General features: G+C 48.3%; 5 protein-coding genes across 5 annotated transcripts; 2 read left to right on the forward strand and 3 right to left on the reverse strand.

Moving 5' to 3' along the window:
- Nucleotides 1–3,490: 3,490 nt before the first annotated feature.
- On the reverse strand, nt 3,491–5,799 carry MYCFIDRAFT_48579 (uncharacterized protein). The gene has a single exon (XM_007921852.1). It carries the CDS (start codon nt 5,674–5,676, stop codon nt 3,754–3,756), a length of 1,923 nt encoding a protein of 640 aa, XP_007920043.1. The 5' UTR covers nt 5,677–5,799; the 3' UTR covers nt 3,491–3,753.
- A 1,649-nt stretch (nt 5,800–7,448) lies between these two features.
- MYCFIDRAFT_86111 (uncharacterized protein) lies at nt 7,449–9,028 on the reverse strand. The gene is made up of 4 exons (XM_007922462.1): nt 8,791–9,028; nt 8,663–8,731; nt 8,280–8,504; nt 7,449–8,197 (listed from the first exon to the last, which is right to left on the reverse strand). Exons 1-4 carry the CDS (start codon nt 8,982–8,984, stop codon nt 7,675–7,677), a joined length of 1,011 nt encoding a protein of 336 aa, XP_007920653.1. The 5' UTR covers nt 8,985–9,028; the 3' UTR covers nt 7,449–7,674.
- A 2,146-nt stretch (nt 9,029–11,174) lies between these two features.
- MYCFIDRAFT_129014 (uncharacterized protein) lies at nt 11,175–13,008 on the forward strand (the record flags this gene model as incomplete). The annotated part of the gene is made up of 2 exons (XM_007923262.1): nt 11,175–11,676; nt 11,732–13,008. The coding sequence occupies 2 exons, from the start codon at nt 11,175–11,177 to the stop codon at nt 13,006–13,008; spliced, it is 1,779 nt and encodes a 592-aa protein (XP_007921453.1).
- A 587-nt stretch (nt 13,009–13,595) lies between these two features.
- MYCFIDRAFT_192583 (uncharacterized protein) lies at nt 13,596–14,030 on the reverse strand (the record flags this gene model as incomplete). Its single annotated transcript, XM_007923263.1, has 1 exon — nt 13,596–14,030. The coding sequence occupies one exon, from the start codon at nt 14,028–14,030 to the stop codon at nt 13,596–13,598; it is 435 nt and encodes a 144-aa protein (XP_007921454.1).
- Nucleotides 14,031–14,880: 850 nt separating this feature from the next.
- On the forward strand, nt 14,881–15,558 carry MYCFIDRAFT_192584 (uncharacterized protein; the record flags this gene model as incomplete). The annotated part of the gene is made up of 2 exons (XM_007923264.1): nt 14,881–15,319; nt 15,545–15,558. 2 exons carry the CDS (start codon nt 14,881–14,883, stop codon nt 15,556–15,558), a joined length of 453 nt encoding a protein of 150 aa, XP_007921455.1.
- Nucleotides 15,559–15,723: the final 165 nt, after the last annotated feature.

The raw sequence follows: 15,723 nt of genomic DNA on the forward strand, positions 1-15,723 counted from the left end.
TAGAAGCTAACTCGCGACGCCGACCGACTTCGCGTATACCTAAACCTATACTAACGCCGAAGCTACGAGCGAATAAGAAGCCCTTTAGCGAATATCTTATATAGATTGCCTAGTATCGACTATATAGCAAATAGCATAATATTATAACTATAAACAATATACTAGAAGATAATAATATAGACTTTGCCTACTCGAGGCTAAATAGTAATAAAATAGCGTAGTTAATATAGAGGGTTAAAGACAGAGTAGCCTTATAGATTTTTATAGAAGGACTCGGCTTATAATAATAGTTAGACCGTATATTTACTATCTACTATCTACGGCTATCTATACCGAAGCGCTTAAAGACCTTCTATAATATTATCTACGAGGACGACTATTATAAAGAGGTAGCTAAGTTCCTACGCTATTACGCTAATACTAATACTTGCTATACTACTAAAGTCCTTAAGAGCTATAAGCGCGTTACTATACCTAATCGACTATTAACTCTACTAAATAGTAATTAATTTATTAAGACTAATAGTAATCTGCTAGAGCTGCTATAACTAGCCTCTTAGGTAAAGAATAGCTAAAAGAATACTAACGATAAGACTAAGAAAGAATGCCGTAAAGACAACGAGGTATTCTCGATAGTATTTAAGTAGTTTAAATATAATAAGTACTAGTGCGATAATAAGAAGTTAGGCCGTAGAGTTAGCTATTACAAACGCGGCACGCCGTAGTATCTATTATAGTATAATAGGCTCTTACGCGAAGGAATTTGCTAATATAGTCCGAATTAATAGCGCTCTTCTATACTATATACCTATAGAGATTGCTAGTAGGATTATCGCTTCTTACGAAGAATATATATAGATAAAGACCGCCGCTTCTACGAAGAATAAGGCTACTTAGCAATAGTATATAATTAATAGTCCTATTAGCGCCCTTACTATAGAGCAATAGCAACTAACTAGCAATAGTAGTAGTAGTCCTACTAATAGCCTTACTCTAATAATAATAATAGTAGTAGTAGCAATAATAGTTTAATCTAAAACTATTATAGTTAATAATAGCTAACCCTACTCTTATTAGCGCTCTATAACCTTAATACTAGGTCTAGTCTCCGCTATAGTAATAGCTCCGTAGCTCGCTAGTACCGCTAGATATTAGTACTATATTAGGTAACTATATAGAGATACCTCTCTTCTTAGTCTAGTTCTTCTAATACTAGTAGTATGCGATATAGTAGGATAGGTAGGAAGCTATTACTAAAGCTATTATAGACAATACCTAGAAATTAAATCTATAATAACTACGACTCTAAGAGAATAAGAATAGGCTAGCGAGAGTCGTACCTGCCTTTAGTACTAGATAGGCGCTTTATAAGCGAGTTATAGACAGTAATAGAATTTGCTATAATACGTTAAAGCAGCCTAAATTAAGAGGCATAAAGCCGATAGAACAGCAAGCTAACTTTGCTAACCCTAGCTATATAGATTACTACTACTACCTATCGGATTCTAATCCTATAACCTAGAGATATAAGAGGCGATACTATAGACAGGTCGCGTACCCTAAACAGATTAATCTAGATACAATATCGTTAACTTCTAGCGCTATATAATTATTAGGTCTTTAGTAACAGCTAAATATTTAACCCTACTATTGCTATTCTAACTCGCACCTTGGCTTCTTTAAGTCTAGCTAATAATACGGGTTTTATTTTTCGATAGATTATACTATAACTATATATACGACTTATATCGTTGTTTTTTCATACAGGAGCGCCGTACCTATTATCGAACAATCGGCTATAATAACAATAATAATATAGTATTCAAGTTATTACAATAATATATAGGATAGAGCTAAACGTCTAACATTTCGGAATCTAGTCCGATATACTAAGCCTCGAAATTTCTATACTACTAGGGGACCGTATAGTAACTATAGATAGCAATAGTATAAATAGCAACCGTTAGAAGTTCTTTAGAAGGGAATATAGTATTAATTTACTATAGTATAGAAGGTCTTAGTACTCTACGTATAAATCGAGCTAAAATTAGCGTATACTATAATTACTGCCTTTTATTCTATATCTCCGCCGGCATTGTTAGACTATATTTATATAGCTTCTCGAGCACTTTATAGTACTTAAACTAAGCTAAGTAATCGATATTATTACCCTATTGCCTACGGCCTATATACTAGTTCTAGGTATGCCTAGAAGTCTACTAACTAGTAAGGTAATCTATACTTAGGCATTGTTTGCTAGTGCTTCTTAATCTAGTGCTTAAGGTGTTTAGAGCTTAGTTTAATAGCGTTATAGCTAGGCGAATATAGTAGAAGGAAGATTAAGTATATACCCTTAGCTAAGTATATTCTTTTTAGAATAGCTCTTAAATAGGTACTATAGTTATCTAGTAATATAACTAACCGTAGACCTAGATATAGCGTATAACGTAGTAATACTCGATAGCGTACGAAGTTAATAAAGTTGCAACTATTAACGCTGCCTTACTAGATTAGTAGCTCCTAAAAATAGCTATTAATCGTATATACTAGAAGGACTGTATATTGCTACGAACTTGAATAGTATAGGAATTAGATATCCCTTACTAGCATTCCTTTTAGTAACTATCTACGCCTTCTAAGCATAGTCTTATTAGAGGCATAAGACTTATTAAGATATAAAATCTAGAATACTATAAATAACTATAATTTAGCCTTAAATAGAGCCCTTACTATAGGGTCTCTTTATAAAGCCGTACGAGACAGTAGTTTATATATAAAGTCGCTGCTTAACAAGCAACGACTAATAGTCGATTATAATACCTATTCTTAGTAATTTTCTAGTAATACAATCTATATCTCTTCTAGCTAGTATATAGTTCTTATTATTAGGAAGTCTAGTAGGTCGTCTCGTATAGCTAGCGTAATTATATATAGCCTACCGCCCTTTACTATAAATATAGTAGCAGCCCTATTCTACTAAGTTATTCGAGTCTAAATAGTAGTACGAGAGCTACGTCTATCGCAGAGTAATAACTATATAATATCTCTACTCTTCTAGCCCTAGTCTAATACCTATTAAATAATGTTCTTATCTTATTTAGTAAGTAGAGCTATAGTAGTAGGTTAGTTGCTATATCGAGGCAGGTAGCGGCTTTAGGCAAATATACGCTAAAAATACGGCTTATAGATAGATATACTACGAATAATACTAAAATAGGTATTAGATATATTTCAGAGGACTTAGTATACAAGTTAATACAATATACAGTAATCTCTCACCGTGCAATAGGTGTATTTAGTGAGATGTAGTAGTATAGCTATTAGAAGAGGTGTAAGGTGTCCGGGCCCTTTTGCAAGGCACTAATAAGCAAGCTTTGGCTTTTTCGTCCTTCTCCTCCGTCTATTTTCTTCTCAATCGCTCGGCGCTTTCTTCCTATAATAAAGACAGAATGATCGCCACATCATAGACGAGGCAATTGCACAGAGACGTACAGGAGGAGTTTCGATTCCCAGTGGAGCGCAATCATCATTGCCATGCCTTTGTAGCGGGTTATACAACAGGATCGAAAAACATTAACATCATATCGCCAAAGCTACAGATCTCACCGACCTTTCCACCCAGAAATATCATGTCTTTTCATGGTAAAACTCCGACCCAATGCTTATGCATACTCATGACCATACGAAATCTACAAGCGGCTACTGAAGCCGTTCTGTCTGAGGAACGCCGTACGCAAGTCATCGGGCAAGACGTCAGGCTCTGAATGGCTGCGGAAGTCCAGTCACTCGGCCGAAAAGGGCTGTGCTGGTGGCCTGTACGGTAGGAGCAACGAAACCAACACCCGAGCTCGTAGGCGCTGCTGTCTCGGTAGGTGCGAATGTGGCGGTAGCGACAAAAGCGTTGGCTGTCACTACCGCGTTTGAGCCTGCAGTTGCCCAGTACGCTGACTCGGCTGACATTAGTGCCGATGCAGGAGCGTAAGCATTGAGGGCTGCAAGGGACGAAACGGCGCTGTGCAAAGCCGCGTCTTCGAACGATGAGGCATCGTATGCCTTCGCTGCGAAGCGCGTGTCGCTCGGGTCGCCGAAGCCTTGTGTGCTGTTGAACTCGTAGCCAAGATCGGAAAGGGTGGTGGCATTGAATGCAGCCATCATGACATTGTCTTCGTGGACGAGATTATGACAGTGGAACATATACACGCCATTCCAAGGACCGTACATGGCAAGGACATCAACCGTCTCGCCGGGAGCAAGCATGACCACATCCTTGAGTCCAGCAGCCTCGTAAGGCATAAGACCTCGAGCACCACCAGTTCGGGAAAGGACCTGCATGTTCACAAGGTGCAAGTGGACCGGGTGTACGGCGAGGCCGCCCGTATGATGGAATCGCCATCGCTCAACAGTACCCTGGGGTGGTCGAGCGAGCACTCGGGAGTTCGGGTCGCTAAAGTCAACACCGTTGACGGTCCAGAGATTTGCACCACCCATCTGGAAGTTGAAGGTCTTATCAACAGTATCCTTGTGCGTTGGCCATTGGATAGCCGTATTCAGAGAAGATGGGACAGCGCCGTTGTTTGAGCTATCAGAGACCTCGTTGCCGACGACGAATCGCATGACTTTATCGGTGTTCTCGAATTCGTTGATCTGAGCGATTTGCTGGCCGTTCATGAGCGTGACGTTCTGACCCTTAAATCCAGAAAAGTCGACGATGATTTCGTAGCGCTCACCCATCGACACGACAACGTCTTTAGTATCGACTGGAGAAGCGAAGAGGCCTGAGTCCGAACCAATGACCTGGAACTGAATATTGTTGTTGTCCTGATCGACAAGGTAGAAATCGAAAGCACGACTGAGAGCCATATCGAAGAGCCGGAAGCGATACTTGCGAGGCTCCACATTGAGGTATGGCCAAGGCTGGCCATTGACCTCTATGATATCTCCAAAGAAGTTAATCTTGTTGCTGGTGGGGTTCTGAAGGTCGCCGGTCGCCGTATACGCTTTATCTGTTATAGCGAGTGGAATATCATAGTTTCCACTTGGGAGTCCCAGAGCATCCTCAGCAGGGTCTGTGACGATGTAGCAGCCAGCTTGACCATAGTATGCATCTGCAGCGGTGTGTCCATGCGCGTGGTCGTGATACCACATTGGTCGCGCAGACTCGGTATTAGGATAATAGTAATCTTTGTATTGGCCTGGCTGAATCTCATCGAACGCCCATCCATCCCACACAGAGTGAGTGTATGAGCCGTGAAGGTGAACTGACGCCGATTGTGTTGCCTTGTTATGGTATCGAATGATTGTCTCTGTGCCTCTTGGGATCATGAATGTGGCTCCAGGAGCAGTCCCGTTGTATCCAACTAGGTTTGCCTTGCCCAGGTTTGGGTAGACCTGTTGTTGAAAAGGTTCGATGGTGGTCTCGTAGTATTGTATTGTTCGACCATTGATCGTTTCTGTGAACAATGGCTGAGCGACTGCAGGAATGGGAAGAGTGTTCTCGAATATCCAAGGGTATGATGGGCTGCCAGCAGTCTTGCCTTGACCGCGCCAATTTGGCATGCCGAGAGGCCGGCCGCCATGTGAGCCTTGAGGAGGGCCACCTCGCCGAGGCGATGCCTCAACGAGAGTCGAAGTGGCAGCCAGCCCAAAGACCACCAGGCTGTTGAGAAACGAAGGCATATTGTGAACTGCACAAGAGAACGAGGAGGTTGAACGTTAGTGGTGACAATCTGGAAGAAGAATCCAGATGGCACTTTTGTTGGTACACCGAATGCAAGTGAACGAATGGAAGGGTTGTTGTCTGGATTATTGGGAAGTGATCATCCATCGATGCGAGGAGGCGTTCAACACTATATCTAGGTCTATCCTGCACGAGCCATGGGGCGGTGGATCCATAGCCATGCGACTCTGGTACGCACATGGTGAGCGGACCGCCACTGGCCTGCACTGCTTGCGGTCAATGATAGTTTGGTCGGTTTAGAGAAGCAGTAGTGCAGTGCCCTGTCAACCCTTCCAGAAGAGTATTTTCGGATTGCTTAACGCACGCTAATAGAACCTAATCATGCATGAAGTGAATCAAGCTTTTGGATGCACTGCAGGACCATCGTTCAGGCCATGGTAGTATGTAACACCAGTTGCACTGATGCAGGCACACGGGTGCTCCGACCGCGATCTCACTCATCTGCGCACCTTCTCACACGAGGGTTACGCTTGGACTACAGCACACACTTCCTCATGGGGATGCCGTAAGCAGGAATCTCGAGTTCCGTGCAGTGAGCTGTATGGAACTCGACAAGGGGCGAGATCTCAGTGTCGTTCTTTGGCGGCTTCTGAACTCCGATGCACTATCTGATTCCCTGCACAGATCAGTACTGATGATGCCATCAAATTTCCATGGCGTGCTCACTGCTGATCTTGGAAGTCTGCTATAACGGCTTTAGGCGACATCGGAACAGTGATGCGCATGCCAATCAAGTTCCACATCGTAGGGGTTCTCCCGGCGGCTTTGCTACGACTGGACGATACAACGGCAGAAACGGTCCCGCTGTATACTCAGCTTGCGAACTGTGAGGCTTTTGGCTGCAGCTGGAAAGCCTTGCTGAAGAGTGGAATGATTGCATGATGACGGCGGCGACAAGCGAATCCAGCTGAGAGCCGAATAACCATAAAGCTTCGAACGCCTGCGGAAGGCGGCCTGACACAAGCTCTTGCTAACAAGCATCAATATGTTGCGGTGCGGTGTTTCTGTGGGCCAGGCTATGCAAAGCCTGCGGCTAGCGCTAGTTGCTGAAGCTGTTGAAGATGAATCATCGATAGCTTGATGCAGTCCTTCCCCTCGTTGAGGGTTGATCTGTCCACACGACGAAAATCATGAAACATCTTGTCTCGATTTGGGCCCATCGTTCGTCTGATCATGGTGTCTGCAAAGGGCTTGCCATTATTCCAGAGACGTTCGGTAAGGTCCTTTCTGGATGTCGTATGCGTACTTTTGTCATACCCACCACAACAGCGAGCTCAGCTGCGCGAGACGGCTTTCAGGCGTGCCACAAACATACCTTACCGTCCACACATGGCAGTGCTCGTACGCTACTGTAGCCGTGACTGGCAACAGCCACACGAGCTGTCAGCGTTCGTTCGTTCACCGCTCGGTGTCGGCGTGTCGACGATGGGCCTCTCGGTCGGTGCAATCACAGCAGGACTTGACCATTATTCCATGAATCAAAGAGTAGATAAACCCAGTGCTACGCGAATAATCCCCGTCAATACGCACCTGCATAACAATGCATTCATCGGGTTTCGGAGAAATTGAAACTTTCCGCCCCTGTAGATCTACGCATCATAGAGCACTTGGAAGCATCATCACTTCTTGCTGCAACAACATCACAGCAGCCGCAGCGCGCCCTGTTGACGGTCATCGAACACAACCTGGAACCTGAGGCGGCTACGGTAGTGACGGAAGCTATCTCATTTGGGCCTCGTCGCACTGTCGGATGCCGCTGCAACGACATGCACAGCCAAGGAGCGACTATCGACCCATGCGCAATACTGAGTATCTTGAGCATTGCCCAGCGAGCAAAGCACCTACGTACATTCAATTTGTCCTCGGATCGGTCAGATCCATGATTTCGTACAGCTGTTCATCTGCTTCATCTCTTCAAGAGAAGTGCAGCCTGAGGTTTAAATGACAGCGAACGCGCTGGCATAACTCACACTGCTGTCGCCAATTCTCTTCACCTCACTGCTTCGCTCGTATCTGACAAACTTGAACAGCCCAGCATGCTGCTCGCCGCTATCTTTGCGAACTTGCTCGATAGCAGCCATGATGACTCCGATAGGGTGCCGACCACAGACCGTGTTCCCAGTCTCCTCGAGCGTGCTAAGCCACTTGCTATGACTTCCGCTCTCACAGGCTCCCATACATTCGAAGTCGACAGTTTTGATGGATTCATGTATGGGCGGGCTCTGAGGCGACTTAGCTGATGAGCTGAGGTGGAGGGCTGAGCCTGTCGATGGACGATAGTATGTGTAGCGGAACCGTAAGCCCCAGTGCGCGAAATCAGAGGACACCACAAACACATTAGCGGGATCAGCCAGATATGGAGCCAATATCTGCCCAAGAGCCCTTTCCGTAGACGCAGACGTATTTCCGACCATAATTGGCACTAGCGGAGGGAGTCCTGCAGGATTGCCACCGAAGTGCCTGACAGCTCGTGTCAGCGATGCAAGTAATTTTCCGTCGCCACGAGACTCGTGGTGTGAGTGTGTAAGCAGTAGCGACTCACTTGGCAAGCATCTTGTAGATGTATGGGAGATGCATTTCGAGGCTATGCTCCTGCTCGTCCACAGACTGCGTCATCCACTCGAACTGCGCAGAGGTATACAGCTTTGCTGTCGTCTGTCGGTCGACAGTCAAGTTGCCAATCGGAGTCGCGTACTGAGTACATTTTGACAGTGCTGCTTTGGATAGATAGTAATGATGCGATGGCCCTAGCAGGAAAACCCTCTCACTGTTCGTGTCAGCGCCGAGTGTACGTTCCAATCAAGGACAATCTGAAGGAATCTGAGGCTCGTAGCCGCATTGACAGACGGATATCGTCAAGCAGATGTTTATGCTGATGTCAAGCGAGCGGGTAGCCTTGGCTGTATGAGTTGATTCACTACTCACGCTTTGGAGACGTCCCAAGACTTATATGCCCATGCCGCCGCTGGCCCAGAGTAGGAGTAGCCAGCGTGTCTGCGGATGAGTTTTAGCCGTCTTGAACATGCTCCATCTGCGCCGATGTGGGAACATACGGCGCAATTATAACCCTAGCACTTGGGACAGGCACATCCGGAAACACCTCTTGGCTGCTCTGAGGCCCGATGCATGAGACGGGAGTGTCGACTGCTGCCAGCCAGCCATCCAGCTGCGAGTTTAGCTGTGACTTTGAGTCTGAGTACCAGGATCCGGCGTGGGATGCATCTCTGATGATCTGATCACTCGACATGCTAGTATTTCGGCAATGATATGCTGTTTGTTGGCGTGCTCGGGTGAAGGCAGGTGTTGGATAGCAGTTACATGAAGATGGAGCGTGCCAGCCACCAAGATGACGCCGGCAGGGGTTTGAGATCGCGTAGAACTATCGCGCGCTAGAATACGGGGACGCGTCTGAGATGTTTGCAATCCACTGCACCATTTGCATCAATCAACATTAACTGCCATCACCATTCGTGCACAGTACTGCTACCTTTTGCGAGATCCAAGTCCCTACCACAGCATCCGCTATGGCCCTCAAGCGCAAGCGATCGTCGCCCGCCTTCTCACCAGCCGCCTCAGACACCAGTAATGCCACGACAAAATCGAGCCCACTACCGTTCTTCTATCATCAGACCAAGCCCGTCGCACCGCTGTTCGACAAGCCGACGTGGTCATGGCCGACATACGACGACCAGCCCACAAGCCAACAGCTCAACAGCCGCACACGAAAACGACATAGAGACAACAGACCAGACGAACAAGAAGTCTATGGTGCGTCATGCTGGATTGGATCTATCATAGATATGAGCACACTTGCTGATGTTTGTCGCGTTGCAGCGAGCACCATACATCGACTCAAAGAGGCACAGAAGCAGCATCCCAATGCTGCGCCTGTATCATGGCAGCACAGAGAAGTGCAGCGGAGTGCACAGCCGCAAAGAAGCACCTTACACTCGTTCTGGCGCATACCACAAGCACCGATACATACTGCTATGATTGTAGACTCGCAAGATGAAGCTTGCGCGGGCTCGGATGCTCGATGCGAAGACTGTGAGGGAGCGCTTCGGCACAGTGACGCTATGGAGCTGGACGAGGTCCTAATGGAAGAGGAGTGTAGATGCAAGTGTTGCAACAGGAAAGTCTGCGACACTTGTGCAGTGCTCGGGGACGCGAGAGTGTGCCTAGAATGTGCCAGCTCGCGATAAGCAATTGCTTGCAGCATCCTGATCACGGCGAGTTCCAAATCTCCCGGTTCAATAGCGAAGTACTCAATGTTGCAGCACGCGCAATGTGCAGATCACGCGTCCACTTCAAGAGCTGCACCTACGACTAGACTCGATCAGCTTGTTGCTCGCACGCGTGTGCCCCTCAACTTCGTTTCATTGATCTGTCGCTATCTTGTTGTCGCCACTTGGAGATCTGCTGGTACAAGCCGGGTCGGAGGGACCGAGGTGTTATCGCTGTTTGATCCTTGCAGCTGATAGGACGCGAACCTCATCGCATGTCGGCTCCATAATGTAGAGTACCTGTCCCTGTAGATGAGGCACAGATTTCGTGCTCGGCGGCTGTCCCCCTCCGGTTAGAACTAGCACCCCGGCACCCGCTACTGTATGTCGGTGAGTTATCTCTAGGCTTGATAGGGCACGCTTCACTCCAACAAGAAACGCTAAGCTTCCGTCCAGAAGCCCCCAGTCATCAACTAGTCAGGTAGTTCTATTGGCGAGAGCCTCCAAAGCAGTTGGCCACCGGAGAGTGCCACTGCCATCTGGTGCCATCATAGGTGCTTGACGCTTCGGTTCGACATTGTGCCAGCTGCTTCGTATCCAATTGCACGCAATCTCTCCAGTCGACAGTCGAGACGCGACAGGATGAACACGTCGAATGACCAAGGCATCGAGTGCCACGGAGTGCCATGCTCATCAAGGGTGCCTTGTGCAGATGCTTGACTTGCCACATGGCGCATCGGAGCCGATAAGACTCGTGAGTCGTGAAGCGGCGCGGCGCAGCGCAGCAGGGCCGCTGAAGCCAAGTCCAAAGTCTGACCACTCGTGGCATCGTCGGCAACCGTGGACACACCAATTGCACGCCGTGAACACCCGGACGCTACACGCTTTTAGCAATTTCGCCATCTCAGAGTACGGCATCTTCTGCATGGAAGCGTTCTGGACGGAATCCCGAGATGTAACGCTGTCTAGGATCGGCGACCACAAGAACTGCTTTAATACCCTGGGACAGTCGCGTGCTCCAGGAAAAGACTCAGTTATCCTCGTCTTCTCAAACCAGGTTACTCGGGCAATCCGCCAACAATGGGTATATTTCGTCCTTTGCACTGCCAAGCTTCTATACCTGACATGTACTTTCAGATTCCAAGACGGGAAACCACAATGTGTCCGACCGCAACTCCTCCTCGGACGAGAAGGACGGACTTGAGCTGCCAAATATGTACCACGACTCTATGCTCGCAGCCGGCGACTACGAGGGCAAGCCTACTGAAGAAGAATTGAAGACGCTTCGTCGCGTAGCGGGCAAGCTACCGATCGTCGCATATGTCATTTGCTTCGTCGAATTCGCAGAGCGTGCCTCTTACTACGGTGTGCAACAGCTCATCTCCAACTTTGTCAACCGTCCCCTACCGCTCAATGGCAACGGCTATGGTGCACCTCCCCGCGGTACCCAGGAGACTGCCGGTGCTCTTGGTCTCGGAACGGTCAAGGCCAATGCCGTTTCGCAGTCCTTCTCTATGATGGTGTATGTGCTTCCAGTCCTCTTCGGATGGATCGCCGACACCAAGACGGGTCGCTTTAAGCTCATCTGCTACGGTGTTGGTGTCTTTGGTGTTGCACACCTTCTGATGTGCATCTCTGGTGCGAAGCCACTTCTGGCAGACGGCAGTGCCAAGATCCCATATCTCATCTCGCTCTACATCCTTGCCATCGGTGCCGGTAAGTCGATACGTATGGATTTCTAGAACAGACGGAATGCTAACACATACGCCAGCCATGTTCAAGCCTTGCGTTTCCCCGCTGCTTCTTGACCAAATGACCCACAGAGTTCCTCGTGTCGTGACAACCAAGAAGGGCGAGCGAGTGATCGAAGATCCAGAAGCTACAACGGAACGTGTCATGCTTTGGTTCTACCTGCTCATCAACATTGGCGGTTTTATGGGCGTGGCCACTACCTACGCCGAGAAGTACGTTGGATTCTGGCTTGCTTTCTTGCTCCCAATGCTGTTGTACCTCCCACTGCCATTCCTGCTGTGGTTCCTCAGAAAGCGCCTCATCCTTCACCCTCCGGCTGGAAGCGATCTCGGCAATGTCTTCAAGGTTCTCGGTGTTTGCTTCCGACGAGGTGGCATTAAGAGAATCGGGCGCCACGGGTTCTGGAATCTTGCCAAGCCATCCAACATCGCTGCTGCTGGTCTCAGCATCAAGACTTCGTGGAACGATCAATTCGTCGATGACGTCAGGCGTACATTCCAGGCTACTGGGATCTTCTGCTTCTTCCCCATCCAGTACATCAACGACAATGGTCTCGGAAGTGCTGCCGGGTACCTCTCGACGATGCTGACTACCAACGGTGTGCCAAACGATGTCATCCAAAACTTCAACAGCTTGTCCATCATCTGTACGGTTCCCATCTTCAACTACGGATTGTATCCGCTGCTCCGAAAGGCTAAGATCCATTACGGTCCAGTAGCTCGTATCACTACTGGTCTCTTCATGTCTGCAGTCGGTGGTGCGGGTTACGCTGTTCTCAACTACTACGCCTACCAGCAGTCACCTTGCGGAAAATACGGCTCAAGCGACTGTACCATTGGCACTGGCGTTGCACCCATCACCGTCTGGTGGATGGCCATTCCATACGGTCTCGGAGGTATTTCTGAGATTTTCGTCAATGTTCCAGCATACGGTATTGCATACTCCCGAGCTCCAGTCAACATGAGAGGTCTTGTCTCAGCCCTGAACCTCTTCAACACCGGTGTTGCTTATGCGATTGGCCTTGCTTGCTCTTCCATTGTCACTGATCCGTACCTTACCTGGGACTTTGGTGGACCCGCCATTACTGGTGGTGTCTTGAGCGTCGTCTTCTACCTCCTCTTCCGACACATCGACAAGGAGGAGTATCACTTGAGTGAGAACGAGGACAATACCGACTACCATCTCAATATGCAGGGAACTGTCAATGTTGTTCGAGCAAACTCGATCAACGGAACCACGAACATTCCTCCGAAAATTGCCGAGAATGAAGAGATGATGATCTCGCAGAAGCAGTAGATTATCCTACTGTGCGTACGTAGTTCGACCTGAATTCAGAATCTTCCAAAGCACGCTTTCACAAAACTCTCTTAATCTCTGCAACAACCTTATCTTGTCAGTACCTCAAACTACATGTAAACTGTGCCCATACTTCGTGCAGCCGATCCTGAGTAAGATCTTGAAAGGATCTGATCGTCACAGCGGCAAAAAACAAGGTCAGGTGGCCCCGATTTTTGGTTCAAGACCAAGGTCTGCATATACAGTCAAACTACCAAAATGTAACCATGTCATTGCAACAGATCCGAGGCAAAAAAAAGAAGACTTCAGCGGTAAACGCGCAGACCAATACATTGTAACTGTAAGCGTCCTGTAAGTGGGCAACGTTGAGGCTGTGGTATCGTCTGTATTCGTCTCTATCATTAATGGCGGCGAATGCATTGCAAAAGATCATCAGTGATAAGAAGTATGTTGTGTCTGTTTCCAGCGCAGCTAGCCGGGATTTGGAGTTCAAATTATGTACTCTCTCCGATGCTTGCGCTCATGTATAACGTAACATCTCCAAGCACTGCTCGTCGTTGTGCACAGCCATTCATTTCCTCCAGCACTCACATCTCCATGGCATCGTCTCCGCCATTCTCTGGCTCGTCTGGCTCGTCTGTCTCCTTCTGCGGATCTGCGAAGCGCTGCTGCTTGCGTTCGAGTGCCGGAGGTTCCGACGGAGCGCTGATGACCTTGTTCTCATCAGTGTGGAGTCTGCGAGACTTCTTCACCTTCACCTCCTTCTCCCCCTTATCCGACTGGACTTCCTTTACCTCCTTACCGCCGCTTGCATTGTCCGTGGCTGGTGGTTCGATTGTCTCATTGTCGTCTGCCTCCCACACGACCTCTGCTTGATCTTGCGGTTCCAAGTCATCGAACGCAGCCTGGGCTTCCCGAAGAACTGTGTGACAGTCGACGACTAGCTGTTTTTCGACATCTCCAACGTCCGTAGCGCAGCGACTCATGCCGAGTTCAGCGACACGTACGGCTTCCTTAGCCATGTCGAGGAAGTCTGGCTCGTCAGAGCAGCCCAATACCATGCAAGCTCTAGCGCGTAGGAGTAGGGGAAGCTCGGGATACTGCAGAAGGATGCGGGCGGTGTCGATAGCTTCTTCGTTCTTGTCCTGCACATGGCAATCAGTATTCCCAAGGAAAACGCGAGAGTGCAAAAGTAGTTCGCCAACCTCGTGTGCTTGCAGATCAACACTTCTGCTTTCGAAAACCTCATATCCAAAACAAGAATCGAGAGCGCAACGAGCGCTTTCGATACCAGAAAGCGTATGCTCGTGGCTACAACTGGGCACCATGGACATTGAGCGATCGCGCTGAGCTCTATCGCCGCAAGGCCTCGCGCAACACTGGCCGCCAATACTTTCTGTTCGAAAAGAAGCATCTGTTGCATCAGAGAATTCGACTTGAACGTCAGCCAGAGGAGACTGGCGCCAAATCAGACTACCGCGAGTTCCAGCAGCTGAAGACCGACGTCGTCGAGAGAATCTCCAAGCTCGTCCATGTTGTGCTTTCCAGTAACGAGCAGAAGCGCCGCCACGATGATCTGATTGGCAAGCTTTACGGCGTCCTACACCAGAATAGCATCTCGTCCGCCAATGTGGCTGACGGTGTTGACAACCTCGAGCAGCAAGCTACTGGTGCCGGTGGAGGCGATCTTGATTGCAAGGACAGTGAGGTGGATATCTCGCAGCCATCAAATGCCGGACGATGTCGCAGCGCAAAGACAAGTCCCTAACACTTGTGTCGCCAACAAAGAAGATCGCGAGCGACCTTGGTCTTACTCGTAGTGGGCTAGCACTATATATCCACTCTCTCAACGCAAGCCGGGCAACACCTGTAATGGCGACTATCGTTCAAACATTCTGCGGCGGAGATGACATCCGTTTCTCGTGGATCGAGGCTGCCAAGTCAGCCGACGTCGTTAACATGGAAATTGCCGACGGCGTTGCGCCTTCATCTCTTTGCGATTGTAGTGAGGAGATGACTAGCTCTGAATTGCACCCCTGCGAAGGCTGTACTGATCCGACACTCTGCAAGAATCGATCTTTCGATAGCACGGGTCGACTTGTGTGTCAGAAGTGCCGCGCGCGCGACCAAGCCAACTTTCGTGGTGAGCGCCGAGCGGGCGAGTCCATCGCAGCATTCCTCTGTCACCAGTCTCTTTGGATCAACTTTCAGCGCGAATGTGCTCTCCTTGGCTTCAATCCGAAGGATCAGAAATACAAAGCTGTCTTCAACGGTGCTTGGGAGAAGGTTAAGTCACGACTGCCAGGACAAGGTGAGTTGAAGAACTTGACTTCTGCCAACACTACCACATACGTCGACGAGTGGACTGGTCTGTCTCACGATATTGGAGAAGAGCGTCCTCTTATCGGCAGCAACCCATCTCGGCGTCGCGTGATATCCGTGGCTTTGTCGCCCCCTCTGCGAGGTGGTTGCAAGCCACCTTATAATTTAGCCAAAATCGACACTTTACATTATAATACTAACACTATACCATTAGATCCACCATATTAATTTCCCAACCGCTTCTACACGTACTTATTGAATTTCTGACAATGCCTCGTGCCCGTAAAACCGCTAGTGCGCGTATACGCCGCCCTATCGCGAAATTGACGCCCTACGTATACGAAGAAAACCGTATTCAGGCCGTTTTGGATAGGATACTATCCTTCTACTACG

The sequence above is a fragment of the Pseudocercospora fijiensis genome (assembly GCF_000340215.1).
Source record: "Pseudocercospora fijiensis CIRAD86 unplaced genomic scaffold MYCFIscaffold_1, whole genome shotgun sequence".
Taxonomy (NCBI): Eukaryota; Fungi; Ascomycota; class Dothideomycetes; order Mycosphaerellales; family Mycosphaerellaceae; genus Pseudocercospora; species Pseudocercospora fijiensis.